This window comes from Mastomys coucha, unplaced genomic scaffold, assembly GCF_008632895.1.
Source record: "Mastomys coucha isolate ucsf_1 unplaced genomic scaffold, UCSF_Mcou_1 pScaffold7, whole genome shotgun sequence".
NCBI classification, from domain to species: Eukaryota; Metazoa; Chordata; class Mammalia; order Rodentia; family Muridae; genus Mastomys; species Mastomys coucha.
In genome coordinates this window covers 51,841,410-51,859,013 of record NW_022196913.1, presented here as the reverse complement: position 1 = coordinate 51,859,013, position 17,604 = coordinate 51,841,410, and the positions used below count along the sequence as shown (strand labels likewise).

Here is a 17,604-nt window from a genome sequence, read left to right as displayed (position 1 = left end):
GTGTGTGTGTGTGTGTGTGTGTGTGTGTGTGTGTGTGTGTGTGTGTGCGTACGCTCATTTATATACATAGATGGTTTTTTGTTTTGTTTTCGAGACAGAGTTTCTCTGTGCAGCCCTGGCTGTCCTGGAACTCACTCTGTAGACCAGGCTGTCCTGGAACTCAGAAATCCACCTGCCTCTGCCTCCCAAGTGCTGGGATTAAAGGCATGTGCTACCACCGCCCGGCTACATAGATGCCTTTTAAAAGAATGTTGTATTCAAAGCTGTTAAAACAGCTTGGGAAAACACAGGAATTGTAAAAACAATATGGCCTTTTACAGTCTTAGGAAAGGAAAATAAGAATAAAGATTCAAGGGCGAGGGGAGAGGAGGAGGGGAAAACGACAACAGTCATAACCCCCAAAAGACCCAAGTCCAAGTACTAACCCATCAGAATGGGACTTGGAGACTTTAATGGGTAACTGAATTATAATGGGGATGGTATAGAAGGCCTAATTTAGTGTGACCAGCATCTGTCTTTAGAATACAGAAGGAAAAGCATTTGAGGATATCAAGAGCATGTACAACAGGGCTTGTACAGAGACCAACTCAACTAGACACCTTGAGCTGGCAGAACTAAGTCTCAGTACCTGTGCTGTGGCAGCCCTGATACTAAGCAGGGTACTCAGGTAGAGAAAGGAAATATATGTGGCCTCCTGCCTTGATCCCTTTGTGTTCCATAATGCAGATGGCTTCCAGCCCCACCTGCTCACATCACATTCACAATAAGCACTTTCTTGCTTTCAAGGAGGGTTTTCTCACCTGTTCCTTGAACAGCTCCCGAAGGATGCCCATGCACTGCTGCAGCACCTGCTTGTCATCCATGGTTCTGAGGGATGCCACTGCCTCCCCCGTAATCACCGACATCAGTACACTCTGCTGCTTTTGCAAGCACACAGGGAAAAGCACAGGACACTTGCTCTAAACGCCGTTCCACAGACAAGGGCCTCATTCTCCTAAGCTGATTTCACTACATTCCATTGTCCTTTATCTCCACTTCCATCCCTATCGATTCTCCTCAGCACACTACTCACCCTCCTACACATTCTACCGCCCCCTCCTGAAAAGAAGGAAACACTTGTAAAAAAAAAAAAAGTGTCAAATTCAAGGTACCCTTGGCTATTTATGAAATTGTGTTTGAGAAGCAACAGAAAGATTGAGAAAACTCTTCAGGAATAATTAAACATTCCCACAGCTTCCACATGAAACCCCCTTAAGACGTTTACCCAAAGTGAGGAAGAGTGGGAACCAGCAGCCAAGTTCCTCCCTTGGCAGCACAGCTGCAGGGCAGTCACACAGCTTTCTCCTTCAGGGCTGTCAACCTCTCTCACATAGCTACCCCATCAGTCCTCACCCGGACCTCCTGTATAGAACCTTCTAGCTCAGTAGAGACAACAGTTAAGTTTGGTCCACTCTTGCTGTCCTTACCTGAGCAAGTCACTTTCAGCCTGAAATAAGCTTTCGCGAGAATTGAGTCTACCCCAGGACAGAACTGGTACTTCTGAGAAAGCTGGCCAAGGACTAGGACTGTTCCACAGGGAATGCCCCAGTCAAGGTATCTTCTCTACATCCCCTGCATCTATACAATTTTCATTCATTCCTGAGCATGGCACATAACAGCAACCCCTAACCTTCAAGAAGGGAATTCAAACCATACCGCAGAATTTTACCTGAGGGTCCATGTCATAGAATACAGCGAAGAGCCCTCTCTGGCTAGCACTTGGAGGAACATGGCCAAAAAAGTCAGCCCCTTGAACTTTACTGTCCCAAAATCTAAATGGAAACTGCAAGGCGATCTGGAAAGCAAGCAGAGAAATGGCTAAGCACACTCTGTCAGTCACAGGCCATCTCTAAATACAACCTGGTGGTCCACTCAGAAACAATTCCACTAGGTTCAGAACTGTCTGTCCTTTCTACTTAGTCCTCTGAGCTTCTTGCTTACCGACAAGCTGCATGCAGCTCAAGAGTCTTTCTAGTATCTATGGCATTGCTAAAGAAGACTACAAAGGCTGGAGAAAAAAAACAATGGGCTCCCTGGGCCCAAGGGAGGGAGGATGGCCACAGAAGCAGAACAAACTAAGGACTGCTTTAGCAAAGTCAAAGTCAGACAGATTCATTCCCCTGCTGGGCATGGAGGACAGGCAGGCTGGTAACCTCAGCACTCCATAGGTAGAGGCAGGAAAATGAGGACTTCAAATCTACCCCTAGGCTACAGAGTCTGAAGCAGTCTAGAGTACATGAGACTCTAAGGGTTACAGAGAACTGATTAGGAGCTCCTAAAAGTCAAAATGGAATTCAGCTGGCCTTTTTTTAATCCAAATTACATCAGAAATTTTTAAAAATAAGGCTATACTTTTTTTTTGGTTGGTTTTTCAAGATGGAGTTTCTCTGTGTAGCTCTGGCTGTCCTGGAACTCACTCTGTAGACCAGGCTGCTCTTGAACTCAGAAATCCGCCTGCCTCTGCCTCCCAAGTGCTGGGATTACAGGCGTGTGCCACCACTGCCCAGCTATTAGGTCACCTTTTCAATGATGCCTGCACCCAAGCTGTTGATGGCCTTCATCTTCTTCTCAGACAGTGGTGGATTAAACTGGATGGCGCCTCTCTGTAGTATGGCCAATGGCACAGTGACTAATACCTGTGGGAAACAATGAACAGGTAACACACACAGTTGCAGGAATTACCCACACTTCTCAGGGGCTCATATCAGCCCTAAGCACCTCTCCCTCCTCTGCTTCCAGTTGTAAAACCTACAGCACCCCACTTCATGATCTGTGATCTCTGTGTGGAACCACACAGGTTGTTCAATGCACAAAAATGCCTGGCTACGTGGACAGAGTTGCTGCACAGGAACGCACATACAGACCCTTCCTGGTGGCTAATTAGAGTGCTGGGTCAGGTGGGCAGCAGACTTTATCTCTGCAAAGCAGTGCTCTGTATGGAAATGCTCAGCCAAGCATGGTGGTAAACATTTGTGATCCCAGCACTGCAGAGATAGAGACATGATCATCCTGCCAGCCTGAACTATATAACAAGTTCTAGGTCAATCAGATACACAGTGAGGTATTATCAGCAAAAAATGAAGACAGACAGGGAGAGAGGGCCCGACAGCATCAGAGCTTGTTCTGTCCTTCTCAATACCATCCCTGTCAGTGGTCTATAATGTAAAGGAAATGTCTGCCCTTACTAATCTCAGACTCAAGAGTAATACTTAAAACTAGGAGGCAATGATAATAATTGATAAAGCACATCACAAGTTATTAGGGTTATAACTGAAAAACCACATGAGAACTTTTAAAGCAGAAAGTACTTTACTACAAGGGGTCCTAAGGGATCCCAAGGGGTTCCCAAGGGTTCTAAAGGTCAAACTGAACCCTTTTAAGACAGGGCTGGGTGTGGCAACACAGGCCTATAATACTAGCACTTAGATGGTTAAGGCCAACCAAGGCTCCAAAACAACGACGTATGGGGGTTAGGAGGAAAGGATCCATGCATGATGCCACATAATAAAACCAAGTTATCAAAGATACCTGTTGTGTCTCACCTTACTGTTAAGAAAGTTCTAGTGCTAGAATGATGGCTCAATCAAGTTACTACTACTCCTACTACCACCACCACCACCAGCAGCAGCAGCAGCAACAGCAGCAGCACCCCATATATAAAGACTTGCACCAGCAGAACAGGTGACTCCTGCCTCGCCTTTTGGCTTCCTGGGATCTCTGCTATCCCTGCTGCAGCAGAAGCAGGGGCCTTGACTACTGTGTTGTCAGCAGAGGCAGCATTTCTGAGGCAAAGCCAGGCAGGCCACACCTCCCAGATGTATGTGCAACTGGTCAGCTCTCACTCACAGGGAAAACCATAGTGGTAAGCAAGGGAGCTCTGTGGGGAGAGGGGAGGAGGGGAGCCTGCCTCTCAGGGTCTCAGGACTAGATGACACAGAATGCAGCAGCTCAACTCTAAAAAGTCCCAGCTACTCTTGTCTTCAAATACTTCATATGTTTGGTTTAGCCACCAATTCCAGAAGCAAAGCAAGCCCAGAGTTCTTCTGGGGATTTTGTCACTGTTTTTCTGACTCCCCAAAGTCTTAAAGTATAAAGCGTCTTATCTCCTAAAGTTTACAACTGTTCACATGGGGGAGCATCCACATGACCAAGGCAGTCATTAACAACAGCTGACCCAACTCCAAATAAAGACGTTGAACCTCCAAGTCTTCCTAAAAAAGTACCAGCTCTTGAGTAAGCCACTAGTCCCGTGGTATAGACACACCCTGGTGGCCAACGAGGCTCATTCTCCTGCAGCAGCAGCAGAGAGCAAGTTACAGCATGTCATAGGTTTCTATCTCCCCAGCTGGGTTGGAAAGCTTTTGCTCACGTCTTTGAGAAGATATCCAACACAAACTGTGATGAGTGTTAGCCACATAATAAACAAATTTGGTTAGTTTGCAGCTATGCCCTGGTTCACCTGGAATGCCTACATACAAGGTTCAGGAGTGCCATGTGTCTAGCCAGCACTAACAGAGAGTGACCTGGCAGGGAAATACAAGTAGCATTTTATCCTAGACACCAAAATGTAGACAGACAGACTTCCCTCAGTCGCACAAATAGCTAGCTGAGCTGTAATGTTAAAAGGTGGTACCTGAAATGCTAACCTTACGAAGAGCCTTACACTAGGAGCTTACAGACCGTGACATTGCCGCCAAGTGCAAGCTGCAGGGAATCACCAGAGGCTTGAAAAACCATTCCCAGCCACATCCAATGAGAATGCAGGGTGCTGGGACCACGGCAATGTCTCCCAGCCAGCTGAGGACAACCCCATGCATCCTCTAAGCCTGTCTTCCCATGTAACATGCAATCCTTTGTTTCAGTATGAATATTGAGGGCTGTGAAGAGAGCAAAGCTAGTGTGCCAACAGGTGGCAGGGTCCATCAGAGAGATCTCTTTATCGTCACCTTAACTCCAGAAATAAGCAAGCCTGAATCAGGGTTGATTAAATCCCTCTGCCCCAAGTAGCTGCCTTTATTTCCCAGTATAGGCTTCACACGGTGATCTCAGGAGCTAGACTTGCACCATCCACCTAATAGCTGATTACCAAAAGTCCATGCTACATCAAAGTACGTAAGCTATGTGAGGAACAGTTTCAAGACAAAACTTGATTTTGAAAAGGGTTCCACAGTTAAGAAACACAACAAACAAACAAACCAAAAAACCAGTACAGACTTGAAGTAACAGGTTCCTTCAAACCCCAAGCTCACCAGGCCCTTTCAGCCCTAAGAGGGCTGTGCTGCAGCACTTCCCCATACTCACTGGACCACGGCACTTTCGGGAGGAAGAAATGAGGATGGTACCAAGTCCCCACACTTGAGCTCCATCTCTAGCCCTGGGAATGTTCTTATTCAATTATTAGGACCAATGTACCAATGTACCAATGTACCAATGTACCAATGTACCACTTTAAAGAATGCAGGATTCCATTCATCACATGCTTAGATGGTGCTTGACTATTTCAGATTTAACAGCTACACACAACTACTGGGTAGGCCTCCTTCACTAGAAACCAACAAGTCTCTAGGCAGATAGCCAAGGGCAAAGCTTGATGGGAAAGACTGTTTTCTTGCCACAGGCCCTTGGCAGTATAGTGGATCCCAGCACCTACCTTTTGTGCAGAATGCCCCATACCATCTGTTGTGGTAACTTGCACTTCATCTCCAGTATAATCTATACTTTGCACCTGTTTGAGAAAAATGTTTTGAAACAGCGTGAGGATTTGAACCTTCCCAACTCCCATGGTGTGTGTACCACTGAGTGCTAAGGACCAGAGTGCTGGGTATGGAGCACTCTGAAGTGGGTACAGCTGAACTCAAAGCTTATAAACCTGTCAGGATAACGGAACACCCTTTATTAGAGCACAAAGACAGACGAATCATCTGTGCCATCTTAAGATGCTGTAAACGCACTGGCATGAAGAACTAAGTATCCGATTAGGATCAGAGAGGTCGCCCCACGCTACTCTGGGTATCCAAATTGAGGCACTATTTAACTGGGTGGATGCTGTGCTTCTGAGGCTACAGTTGTGCTCTCAAAGTGTTGGGAGATACTAGCTGACTGTCCAAACACACACCTATCTCCAAAGAATCACATGCCCAAAACTACAGCCTCCCCAAACAAACTGAGGTACCCCTCCGACCCACACTCACTGGAGATTTGAGTCGAATGTCTAGCCCTTCAGCCAGTTTCTCAATGATAGTGGAGTAGCCTGGCGTCAGGAGAGTATGGTCACCAGCAAACTGGGCAAAGAATTCATTGTGATCCCAGGAGCGAGCAGACACCTGGGAAACAACACAAAGCATTAGGAAGCCATAATGGAAACCCTAAAGCTGCCCCTGAGAATGTAGAAAGAGGCATCAGGTGGGAGAAGCCACCCAAGGCATCAATCACCAAGGAAGCCCAGTGAACATCACTATAGGGGAAGGCAAACTGTGCGACACACAGAGGGTCTAGGCAGATGGCGGCTCATAGCCTCTAGAACTCAACGCCTGGAAAACTGAGACATTGCCCTAAATTCCAGGCAAGTGTAGGTTACAGAATAAGACTATTTCAAAATAAATAAAAGTAGATAGCACCTGAGGAACAGTACCTGAGAACGTCCTCTGTCCTACGCTACACATGTACGATCACACATGATAATCGGGGAAGGAAGGGTTAAACAGTCTGAGCATAGGAACCACTCCTTGATTTTTTTTTTTTTTTTAAGTTCAATTAATGCATCAGCAACTCTGAGGAAGGCAAATTTTATAGAGAGCAAATGGCATTTTATTAGCAGCACAGGAAAACACACAAACTTTCTCTTCAGCAAGGGCAGGAGGTTCCTAGAGGCCAAGCCCCAGCCCAGCTGGCGAATTCACATTGTAATGCAGAGTGGTGGTGAGGCAGGTGCCCTACATCCATACAGCTTCTAGGGTGCTGGATTCACAGTGCCGAAATGAATTAGGGAGTCTTGAACTTTAATTCTATGAGACAGCACTGCAAGGCTATGGTGTTTTGGTTTCTTGGAGCAGCGTTTTTAGCGGCATGGCTCCACTAGAATGACTCCCAAAGCCACTGTGCAGGATCGGGGCTCCCTTCTGAGGTCCAGCCCAGCAGCTCTCCCTTCTTGATCATAGGACTAAGCATCTTCACAGGCAGTGTGCTGGTATACATCTGTAATCCTGTCACCTGGGAGGCTGAGAATGAGGAGCCTGAGTTCAGGACTAGCTTGGGCTACAGAACAAGCTTTAAAAGCAAATTAAAAGGGACCAGCCAAGTGTGATGTATGCCTGTGACCCCAGCAACATGGGAGGTGGTGGCAGGAGGAGCTGGAGCCACATTGCAAGTTCAAGGTCAGCCTAGGCTACAAGAACAAGGCCAGCAAGATAGCTCTGTGGGTGGAAGCGCTTGCTGCAGACATGACCTGAATTTGATCATCAGAGCTTACAGGGGAAGCGGCTCTGGAAAGCTGCCCACTGACCAATACACATATGTGGTAGCACTCAAGCAACTGTATGTGTATGCACACAGAGAGAAACAGACAAGAGAGAGAATCAGAAATTAAAAAAAAAAAAACAAAAAGCCTATGGAATTAATAATACTGTGAAGCCATGGTTATCAATGTTCTGGGCAACAGAACATTGGTTCTTGGTCCCAAATAGCCTAAGTTCCATATTTATACATATAATATGCACATAATTATAAGCATGCATGTGTGTGCACAGATGTAGAGGCCAGAGGTGGATTCTGGGTACCTCCATTTGCCTCCTTGCCGTGGTTTTGAGACTAGTCTCTCCCTGAACCTAGGCTGGTGATTCAGTAACCCTCACAGCTCCTCCTGCCTCTGCCTCCTCAGCACTGAGGTTGTGAGCATCTGCCTCCTCAGCACTGGGATCACAAGCACACCCCACCACAGCTCACTTTCTCCTGGGTGCTGGGGATCCGAACTCAGATCCCCGTGCTTACGCATCAGGACTTTCCTGAATGAACCAGCTCCCCAGATGCATGTCACAGTAGGTCAGGGCTCACTTCAGGCCCCGCTGGCTCACCTGGTGCAGGCTGCTGCCACAAGCATACTCCAGGTTACTCAGGTGGAACTGCAGCACCTGTCCCTCCAGCTCGCTGAACTGGATGCCAGACTCCTTCACAAAAGCTCGGTAGATCTCCTCTATCTTCTCTGTGGTAAGAACGGATCAGAGCAGAAAGATCAGCGGAGAGGAAACTCCTGTGCAATTCTTGATCCTGCTTTCCCCAACAGAGCCCCAGACTTCCCGTCTCCTCAAGCAAACTCAAATAAGTGATATGCGGTAAACTCCTGATGGGGCCGGGGAGTCATTGCACATGAACGCCTACCTCAATTGAAAATGCTACAGAGGAAGCTATACCTTAAGACACGTTGAATTCCTGCTTAGCTAGAAACTGTTTTCCCTCTCCTCGTGAAGTGGAAAGTCTCTTTGCACAAGCACATACAGGCTTGCTGTTCCCTGCCTGCTCACTGCTATAGCCTGGACTTTCCTATAACATCTCCCTGCAAGTCTGTTAGGCTGCATTCTTTTCTGCGGACCTCCACTGGGTCAGCCATCTTCCTTAAATCAGTAATGAATTCCTGTTGCAACAGACAATTCCGTTCTAAAAGCTGAGCTGGTGGGCACCTGGTGGTCTCATCCGAGGATCAAGTACGACCTGCCCACTTTGAGGCTTGGCCACACAGCTTGTGATCCTTTCAGAGTAGTAAATTCTATCCCTCCTGTACTTGCCTCTCCAGCTGTGGAGTTTAAGTACACCCTCCAGTGCCTGGCCCTCCACGCCTTATAATCTCGTGTTAGGCAGCTGCTGCCTCAGCCTCCCAAGTGCTGGATTACAGGTGTGTGCCTCCTTTCTGGCTCGGCTCTCATCTTTGTTTTACAGACATAATCTTTCCCACTCTCTACTTCAGCACTTATCTATCCCATTACTATAGAATTCCTGTGACACTGTTCTGTTGGTCTTAACTAGACAGTAATTGGGGGTGCACATTGGGTGTCTGAGGGCTCTGGCTTAGGCCTAATTCTAAGCATCTTAGTGCAGGTGGCTCCTGTTTAGTGACAGAAGCCACACATATCACAGATCCCAGGTTTCTATGGAGTGCTGTGCATCTGTCTGACTAGATACACCACTGAGCATCTGTTCTGTTGGTTTGTTTTCAGGACTTGGTGCCTTGAAGCAGGGTAGACAAGGATCTGCAGAGCTCCAGCCTGAGCCCTGGGTTTCTGAGACAAGGTATGTTATTTATTAATACTATGTAGCTTGTGGGGAGGTCAGGGGGGAGCAGGGGCTGGAACTTCACATCCCCATTCAGCCTCAATACCTTTAAGATCAGCTCAACTTCTGTTTCTCTGCCAACTCCAAATTCTCACTAAAACGTTCTAATTCTTAGACTAATTTGTAACATTGAGATCCCCAGGGACCCTGGGTCTGCACCAGGTTTCTGCCCTGGAATCTTGAGCTCTCTGTAGCAGCCCATTCCTGCTGACAGCAGCTCTCCATTCCTGTCATTGTGTGAACAGGAGAGCTCACCACTGTTACAGGCCAGCATGGAAGGAAGCATAGGCAGACTAAGGGGAGCTTGAATCTCATGTCTGTGTAAGGCATATTCTAAAGCTTTAGTGTGTATTCCTTCTGAAATGACTTCTAGCCCCAAAGCATTCACACACTCGGACACAGGGACACATGGACACACGGACACACACACATACACACACACACACACACACACTCTCTCTCTCTCTCTCTCTCCATGTACTGAGACTGTTCATAACAGACATGCTGATAGGTAGAATACAACCATAATGTCACACAGATATATGCATACATCAGCAAAACTTTTCAAACAAATTAAGCTTAAACAATTACTTATTATTCTTGGGCCTCCTTTAACTTTTTAAAAGCAAGACCAAGAGAAGAAGCTACATCAGCAAGTGAGTAGCTAAGAAAAACACAAAGAGAACCCAGCCAGTGTCTGTCATATATGTATAAAACACTGAGAAGAGAGATGGGGGTTATGACACTCACCTCAAATCCCAGCACTCTGGAGGTTGAGGCAGGAGGCTTCCAAGTTCAAGGCTAGCCTGGACTACATAATGAGTCTCTGTCTCAAAAGAAAAAAAATAAAATTTGAATAATTCTCAAGTTAGCCTAAAAATTTCAACTTCAAGAGGTTGATCAGTTGGTCTGAACAGTACACACTGCAGTTAGCCTGCGGCCTTGAGGGTACTTCTGGGAATTCTGTCATGGACAGTCTGCCAATACTTCCAAGGATGACCTGACTGTAGGTCGGGTCTCTCAGAGGTGTCAGAGAAGGAAGGAATGTGCCAGTGTGCATATTAATTTTAACTGTCAACTTGACACAAAGTAGCACTTCCTGGGACTGGATGTGATTCAGTGAGATTGCATCCATCAGGATGCTCTGTGAGGAATGTCTCAGTTGCCTGGATGTGGGAATACAAAGTCTGAAAGTGGGCAATGCCATCACTGGGTTTTGGTCCTCAGAGTGTCATTAAAGCAGGGAAAGCGAGGTGAGCAGGTGGCGTGCGGTCATTTTCTTCTCTCGGAGCACCTGACTGGATGTGATGTGCCTGTCCTGCTGTGATGGACTGTAACCTAAGCCCTTTCTTTCCTGAGCTGCTTTTCTCAGAGCATACTGCAGCAGCAGCAGCAATGAAACTTTAAACACCCGCTACTGAAATGAGGTACATTATCAACTGAAGAACTAAGAACATGTTTGTCAAAATACACGGGTAAAGAAATTAACATATTAGAAAGCCCCAACAGGCACACTTCAAGAACTACAAATGAAAAATGCAGATCACAAAATTTCAAGTGACATAAACTGAAATGTGAGAGGCAGTACACAGAGTCCCATCTGGTACCTTCTGGAAATAGGTCGCTGTAAGGAATGTTAAGTGCTTGAGAGCTGTGAGTACTATTGCCCACTCAAGGATCACAGTCAAAGTTCTATTTTCTACACTTATTTTTAATATACATTAACCTATTACAACTGAAGCCAAAGAAAGGAAAGAAATTCTGATATCCAGAGACCTTCAGAAAGCATATATAAGCTACTAACCATCTACAAGAAGGGCTTACCACAGGTTTCTATAAAAGTAAGTTTCTCTGGGAGATTGAAAAGTAAATGTTTGGATAATTTAATTAAAAATGTGCCCACTCAAAGTAAGAGTCATGTGTGCATGTGCGTGTGTATGTTTGTGTGTATGTGTGTGTGTGCACGAGCGTGTGCACATGTGTGCGCGCAAGTGCCCCAGCCAGTGCACATACAAGCATGCACACGCCAGCAGCAACGGACCCCAGGAAGATACTGCCCACCTCTGAGAAAATCTGCAAAGTTCAGCCAAAGGGATGCATGTCCTGAAGACACTACGAGGAAACCATCGCACCGCCACACTCCTCGTACCTCCTAAACCATCGCACCGCCGCACTCCTCATACCTCCTAAAGGGACATCTTGGAGCAGAGTCTTATCCTTCCTCCACTCAGAGACAACATCCAAGAGAGCATTAAAATGAAAATCCATGCGCTTGTCAATAGTGGGGTCAGTTATCCGTCCACCTTCCTGAATTAAGTCACATCTCTCTCCCAACTTATGCATGCTGATGCCAAGCTTCAAAATAACAAGAAGAACAGGGTGAAAGTCTTTCCTGGAAAAAAAGACCTACAACTTCTAAGCTGAAGTTAGACAGCGCTCTCCTGACGACTCTAATAACTCAAAACCAAGGCTTTGGTATACCTGCTGGGGGTGACAGCCAAGCAAAGCAGTAGAAAATAGGTAAGGTGGCAACAGTTTCCAGCCAATGCACTCTAAGCTTTCAGCTCATGCTTCTGGTTCTGTGGGCTCCTGTCCTTACTGAACATTCTGTCTCTACTTCAGATCTTCATGCAAATGAACATACACACTCAGAGAAGCCGAAACTTTTAGGGAGGAAAACAATCACCTTTGGCCTACCAGATTGGCAAGATAACAAGACAGGATGCTAGGTGACTGACTTTCAGAGAAATATCATACTTTAAAAGTATTATTTATGTCCCAAATGTCACATGTACATTATTTTGTATAATACTTGGGGCATATCTACACTAAGGAAATTACTAGTTTGAAAGACAAACTTACCTAAGAATCCTACATCTTCACCTGCTACATCTAGCAACCCTGGGCTTGATTATGAACCAACTACGTAGCCTGCGAACAACCCACACATAAAAATTACAGTCCTTGGGGAGGTCTTTTAAATGCCCAATGGGGAAGGCACACTTGTAACCCTTCTTATTTACTTTGCAAAAGGGTATGAAGGAAGTTATGTATACTGTCTGCTCTGGAAGCATAATGTACCCCACCCCGTCCCTAAAACTCAGGACCTTGCACATGCTGAGCAGTACTTGACCAGAGGGCCATACCCCTGCTTCATAGTAATACTCTACGTAAACAAAAACAAGTTTTATTTTCCTTGTCTACAATACAAGTTTTCAAGACACTCACTTGCTCACACATTAGTGCTACTGGGTTATTAATACAGCCATTGACAATCTGGGGTCCTCTTCCTACTACCACGCCTTTAAAGGACTTGTCATCCCATACTCGGCCTCCAATCCGGTCTTTGGCTTCCAGGACAGTCACCTAAAAAGGTAATTGGGGAATGTAAATAGAACATCATACTAGATGCAGAATTACAAAAATGTAGAACAGCAGTGTTAATCAGCTCCTTGCTTAGACACTTTAACATATTTCTATAGAACCAACTCTATGTATGGAGAAGCCTAGGTATACTCTCAAAGCAGCTTAGGCTCTAACAAGCAGGGGCTGGTCTGCAGAATGATACCATCCAGCACTTCTCTCAAATCAGAGAAGATTCAGCGGATGAGCCAGACTGCAGGCTCAAGTCTGTAATATCCCAGCACTCTGGGGGTTGAGGCAGGAGGACTGCCATGAGTTTGAAGCTACCAGGTGCTACATTGAGAGTTCTAGGCTAGCCTGGACTACAAAGTGAAACCCAAGCCCTAACACAAATAGATAAAAAAAAAAAAAAAATTTGATGAATGAGTACATTCATCTCTGAAGATATTAACACCATGTGACCACTGGGAATCAAACCCAGGTCCTCCAGGGGAGCATGGAGCCATCTCCCCAGCCCTTACACAAGTTGTTTGTGTAAAAGTGGGTACACTTACGTGTGTGTATATGTGTGAACAGGTGTACTCGGCCTTCTTCTCTGCGGCAGGCTATCTCTCACTGAACCTGGAGCTCTCTCTAAACTGGCTGGCCAGCCATTGCCTAGAGCTACCTGCTCCCTTTCCCCCCAACATGCTGGGATTACAGACACAGGCTGCCATACCTAGCTTGTGTCTGAGTGCAGGAGATCTGAACTCAAGTCTTCATAGTCCACATTAAACAATTTATACATGAAGCCCTCTCCCAAGTCCCTAGAAATCATATTAGTATCCAGCGTAACTCATGGATGGTGGCATACACTTGTAAACCTAGCACTCAGGAGACTGAGGCAGAAGATCAAATGTGAGGCCATTTTGGATTACATGGGAATTCCATTTCAAACACATCAAGTAAGAACCATGTTCAAGAGCTGAATTTTCCATAAAATATCTATTGCTAGAACCTTTTCAAGTATGGAAGTATGACCTTAACAAAGTTGGCTGATTCCAGTGAGTGACACCCCATCTCCAAGTTTCTAATGCCAGTGAGGTGCAGAACTGCTGCTGGGTGCAGGCAAGGTCTATGTGACCCGAGGATTCCAAGTGCCTGGGTTGTAGTAGGAGCAACGTGAGTGCTCCTACCTGCAGTATCGGCCATTGGCTCTGGATCCCCAGGAGCACACCCAGAAAGTTCTCTGCCAGTCATCCGATGCTCAGCTTACTCAGAGATGTCTCTGGGCACTCTCCTGCAGACATGACTAGGGGAGGTACACAGAGTGGCTCCACCTCTCCACCCTCCTCCTCTGAATTTAACAGTGAGCCACTTGTTTCTACGGGCTGAACATTAAAGGCAGTCCCCTCCAGACTTTGAAGATTAATAGCCTTCCCTGTAATATAATCTTTAAGTTTCCCAAGTAAAAAACAAATGAAAGACACTGCCCCTAACATCTAATGCTGAACAAGCCTTTCTGTAGCTCACAGAGGGGATCCCTCCCACAGACGCTTCCACTAACTCACTAGACTTCCCTGCCTGGCCGGGGGGCAATGGGATCTACAACTTGAGTCCTCTATCTACCCAGGAGAAAAAAATCTTTTAGGCATAGCTATTGAACACTTCTAACAACCTGAAACGTGACTGCGAATCCTTACTGTCAAGAAGGTACTGTTTAAATTCTTTTCAAGTATGGAAAAGGGAAAAGTAAAAGGACTGAACCTTAAGTTATATTTAACCCGCCTCTGCCAGCACTCAGGAGGCAGAGGCAAGGGCAGGTGGATCTCGGAGTTTGAGGCTAGCCTGGTCTATAAAGGGAGTTCTAGGACAGCTGAGGATTCAGAGAGACACCCTGACTTAAAAAATAAAAACAAAAACCAAGCAAACAAAACAAAACAAAACAAAACTATATTTGAACTTTGTCTTCAGTGGAAATCAAAGTCCTTACAACATTTTAAACAGAAGAAATGGGTCCAACTTAGCAAATCAGAGAAAGCTAGGGGGAAGGTTCCTGATTTGAGACAGTGTCTCACTCACTAAATGGTCCTGACTGGCCTAAAACCAAGCTGGCCTACAACTCAAGATCTGCCTGCCTCTGTCTCTTTGGAGCTGGGATTAAAAGTATGCACCACCACACCCAGCTGAACTATCTTCCCTGCCTGCTAGGGGTCTCTATCCTGGCTAGCTGTGACTGGCCTATCATTCTGTCTTCCTTAGGAGAAGCCAGGTTCCTTACACATCTACGATGCTAAGGAAGCCAGAATTCTGAGACTGTTCAATCTATCCTGCTTTCAGAAGCCGTGGCTTTTGTTTTGAGGAATACGATTCCAAGGATGACTGGTTGGCACAAGGAAATAAATCTGAGGGCCAGTGCAGAGTGCCCACCTAGCACTAACTGAAGCCCAGAGTTCCAACCCTCAGTACTAGGGTTTACAAAAGGAAAAGAAAGCTATCTGCATAATTCAAAAACTTCCCCAAGAGACAGTGACTCTCTGTGCTTTCATTTGTTGCCAGAAAATATGCCATCCCCTCCACTGGTTAATGATAACCTGCCAAGAACTTCTGTGGATTCAGGTTAGACTATCAGAGCTCCTTCCTACAGCAAGTCTACTACTGCTTTTATATTTTGTTCTGACTCAATGCCAACACCAAAGCTTCCTTAAAACCTACTATAAAACGATGTGGGCTGGTGAGGCTATGAGTCTTTAACTGTCAGCACTTGAAAGGCAGAGGCATGTGACTTCATTGAGTTCTTGGCTAGCCTGGGCTATGTACTGAGACAGTTTCAAAAGAAAGCCACTGTGTGTATTATTCTTCACTCAATTTAGGAACTAAGTCTTGGAAAATTTGAAACAAAGGAGCAGTGAACCATCTGTCCCCAGCCCCACACACCCCAGAGTCTCACCTTCATCCCAAAGTTATGTAGTTGCCTAGCAGCTGCTAAGCCTGCGGGACCAGCCCCAACAACCAGAACAGATTTCTTCAAAAAGAAACAAAATACCAGCAGTTAGAACAATATGACAAAATGCTGTTACGGTTGCTCTGGAAGGTTTTAACTGCCAAGCACTGCTAATCTAGCTATATTTCTCTGTGAGTCAGGCATTTTCTAGCAATTGGCCTATCATTCTGTCTTCCTTAGGAGAAGCCAGGTTCCTTACACATCTACAATGCTAAGGAAGCCAAAATTCTATCTTAGCCATGAGACTGTTCAATCTATCCTGCTTTCAGAAGCCGTGGCTTTTGTTTTGAGGAATAAGATTCCAAGTATGACTGGTTGGCACAAGGAAATAAATCTGAGGGCCAGTGCTCTCCCACAGTACGAGATGGTACTCGTCATTAGTAACCTCATTTTTCTTTCAGACTGAGAAACTGTGCTCCTAACTCTCCTCCTGGGAGAAAGTTCACAAGTCTTATTTATACCTAATGGTTCATGTGGTTTCTGGTACCACCGTAGCAACACATTGTCTCTTATCATAACCAAAGGCAGAGCTACTGCACAGCCACTTGCTTACATTATGGTAGTGTTTAGGAAGAAGATGCTGGCCAGCTCCCACGGTGAGCACTCCCGTGTTGATGAGGCCTTTTCTTGTCATGAAGTAAAGAATCCTCTCCACTTCCTGAACACATCGGATGCGTACAAGGCCCCGGACAATGATGTGGGGAATGCACTTCTGAGGGGTAAGAGCTTCCTGTGTTTACAAAACCAAAACCAACAGCAACTAGTAACCCAATTATAAAACAAACAAAAAACTAGGGCTAAAAGTTTATTTTTACATTTTGTTTTCGTTTTTTTATTGGATGTTTTCTTTATTCGCATTTCAAATGTTATCCCCTTTCCCAGTCCTTCCCCCAGCCCCCGCCGGAAATTTCCTATTCCATCCTCCTCCCCCTGCTTCTATGAAGGTGTTCCTCCATCCACCCACCACCCCTGCCTCCCCACCCTGGCATTCCCCTACACTGGGGCATCAAGCCTTCACAGGACCAAGGGCTTCTCCTCCCATTGATGCCTGACAAAGCCATCTTCTGCTACATATGCGGCTGGAGCCATGGGTCCCCTCCATGTGTACTCTTTGGTTGGTGGTTTAGTCCCTGGGAGCTCTGGGGGGGTCTGGTTGGTTGATATCGTTGTTCTTCCTATGGGGTTGCAAACCCCTCCAGCTCCTTCAGTCCTTTCTCTAACTCCTCCATTGGGGACCCTGCGCTCAGTCCAATGGTTGGCTGCATTTTATTGTTAATACAGGGTCTCACTTTATAACTCTAGCTGACCTAGAATTCATTATGCAAACCAACTGGCCTTGAACTCACATAGATTCATCAGCCTCTGGCCTCTGCCTCAGGAGTGCTGGGATTAAAGATGTGCATCACCATGGCTGACTAGCTCACTAGTTAGTCACTGGCACCCTCTCCTCTTTGCTGCTTACGGCACATTCTTACTTACTTTGCAGTTTGTGTACCATAGAGCGAGGATGAGGTTTCGCAAAGCCAGGTACATGGTGGGGTCTCGAGAATACTCAGGAAACTCATAGAGCTCATCCAGCTCCATCACATCTGGCCTCACACACAGAGCTTTGCCACACTCGTTGGGCTGGTAGAATGGCTGGAAGTACCGGTTCATGCCTAGAACTGACAGGAGACAGGCAAGCAGCTCTGCAAGCTGGGACTTTCAAAACTGCAAGAATTACGCGCTCACTCCTGAGTGTACGCCCACACACACAGGGGGCTGGTAAGACAGCTCAATGAGTAAAGATTCTTGCCACCAAGCCTGATGACCTCAGGTCAATCTCTAGGACCATATGGAAGGAAAGAACCAACTTTTCTAAAACTTATCTCTGACCTGCCAGATGTGCCGTGGTACAA

General features: G+C 46.1%; 1 protein-coding gene across 2 annotated transcripts in view; it reads right to left on the bottom strand.

Annotated features, from left to right (window-relative positions):
- Kdm1b (lysine demethylase 1B) overlaps positions 1-17,604 on the bottom strand; it is a 39,944-nt gene that overhangs the window by 4,807 nt on the left and 17,533 nt on the right. For both annotated transcript variants that reach the window (XM_031359568.1, XM_031359569.1), the window contains exons 9-19: positions 17,186-17,370; positions 16,260-16,436; positions 15,653-15,727; positions 12,589-12,726; positions 11,544-11,715; positions 8,109-8,236; positions 6,231-6,362; positions 5,690-5,764; positions 2,559-2,675; positions 1,709-1,834; positions 801-917 (exon numbers count right to left, since the gene is read on the bottom strand). In XM_031359568.1, coding sequence (XP_031215428.1) covers positions 801-917; positions 1,709-1,834; positions 2,559-2,675; positions 5,690-5,764; positions 6,231-6,362; positions 8,109-8,236; positions 11,544-11,715; positions 12,589-12,726; positions 15,653-15,727; positions 16,260-16,436; positions 17,186-17,370 — 1,442 coding nt within the window. The remainder of the gene's footprint in view (positions 1-800; positions 918-1,708; positions 1,835-2,558; positions 2,676-5,689; positions 5,765-6,230; positions 6,363-8,108; positions 8,237-11,543; positions 11,716-12,588; positions 12,727-15,652; positions 15,728-16,259; positions 16,437-17,185; positions 17,371-17,604) is intronic.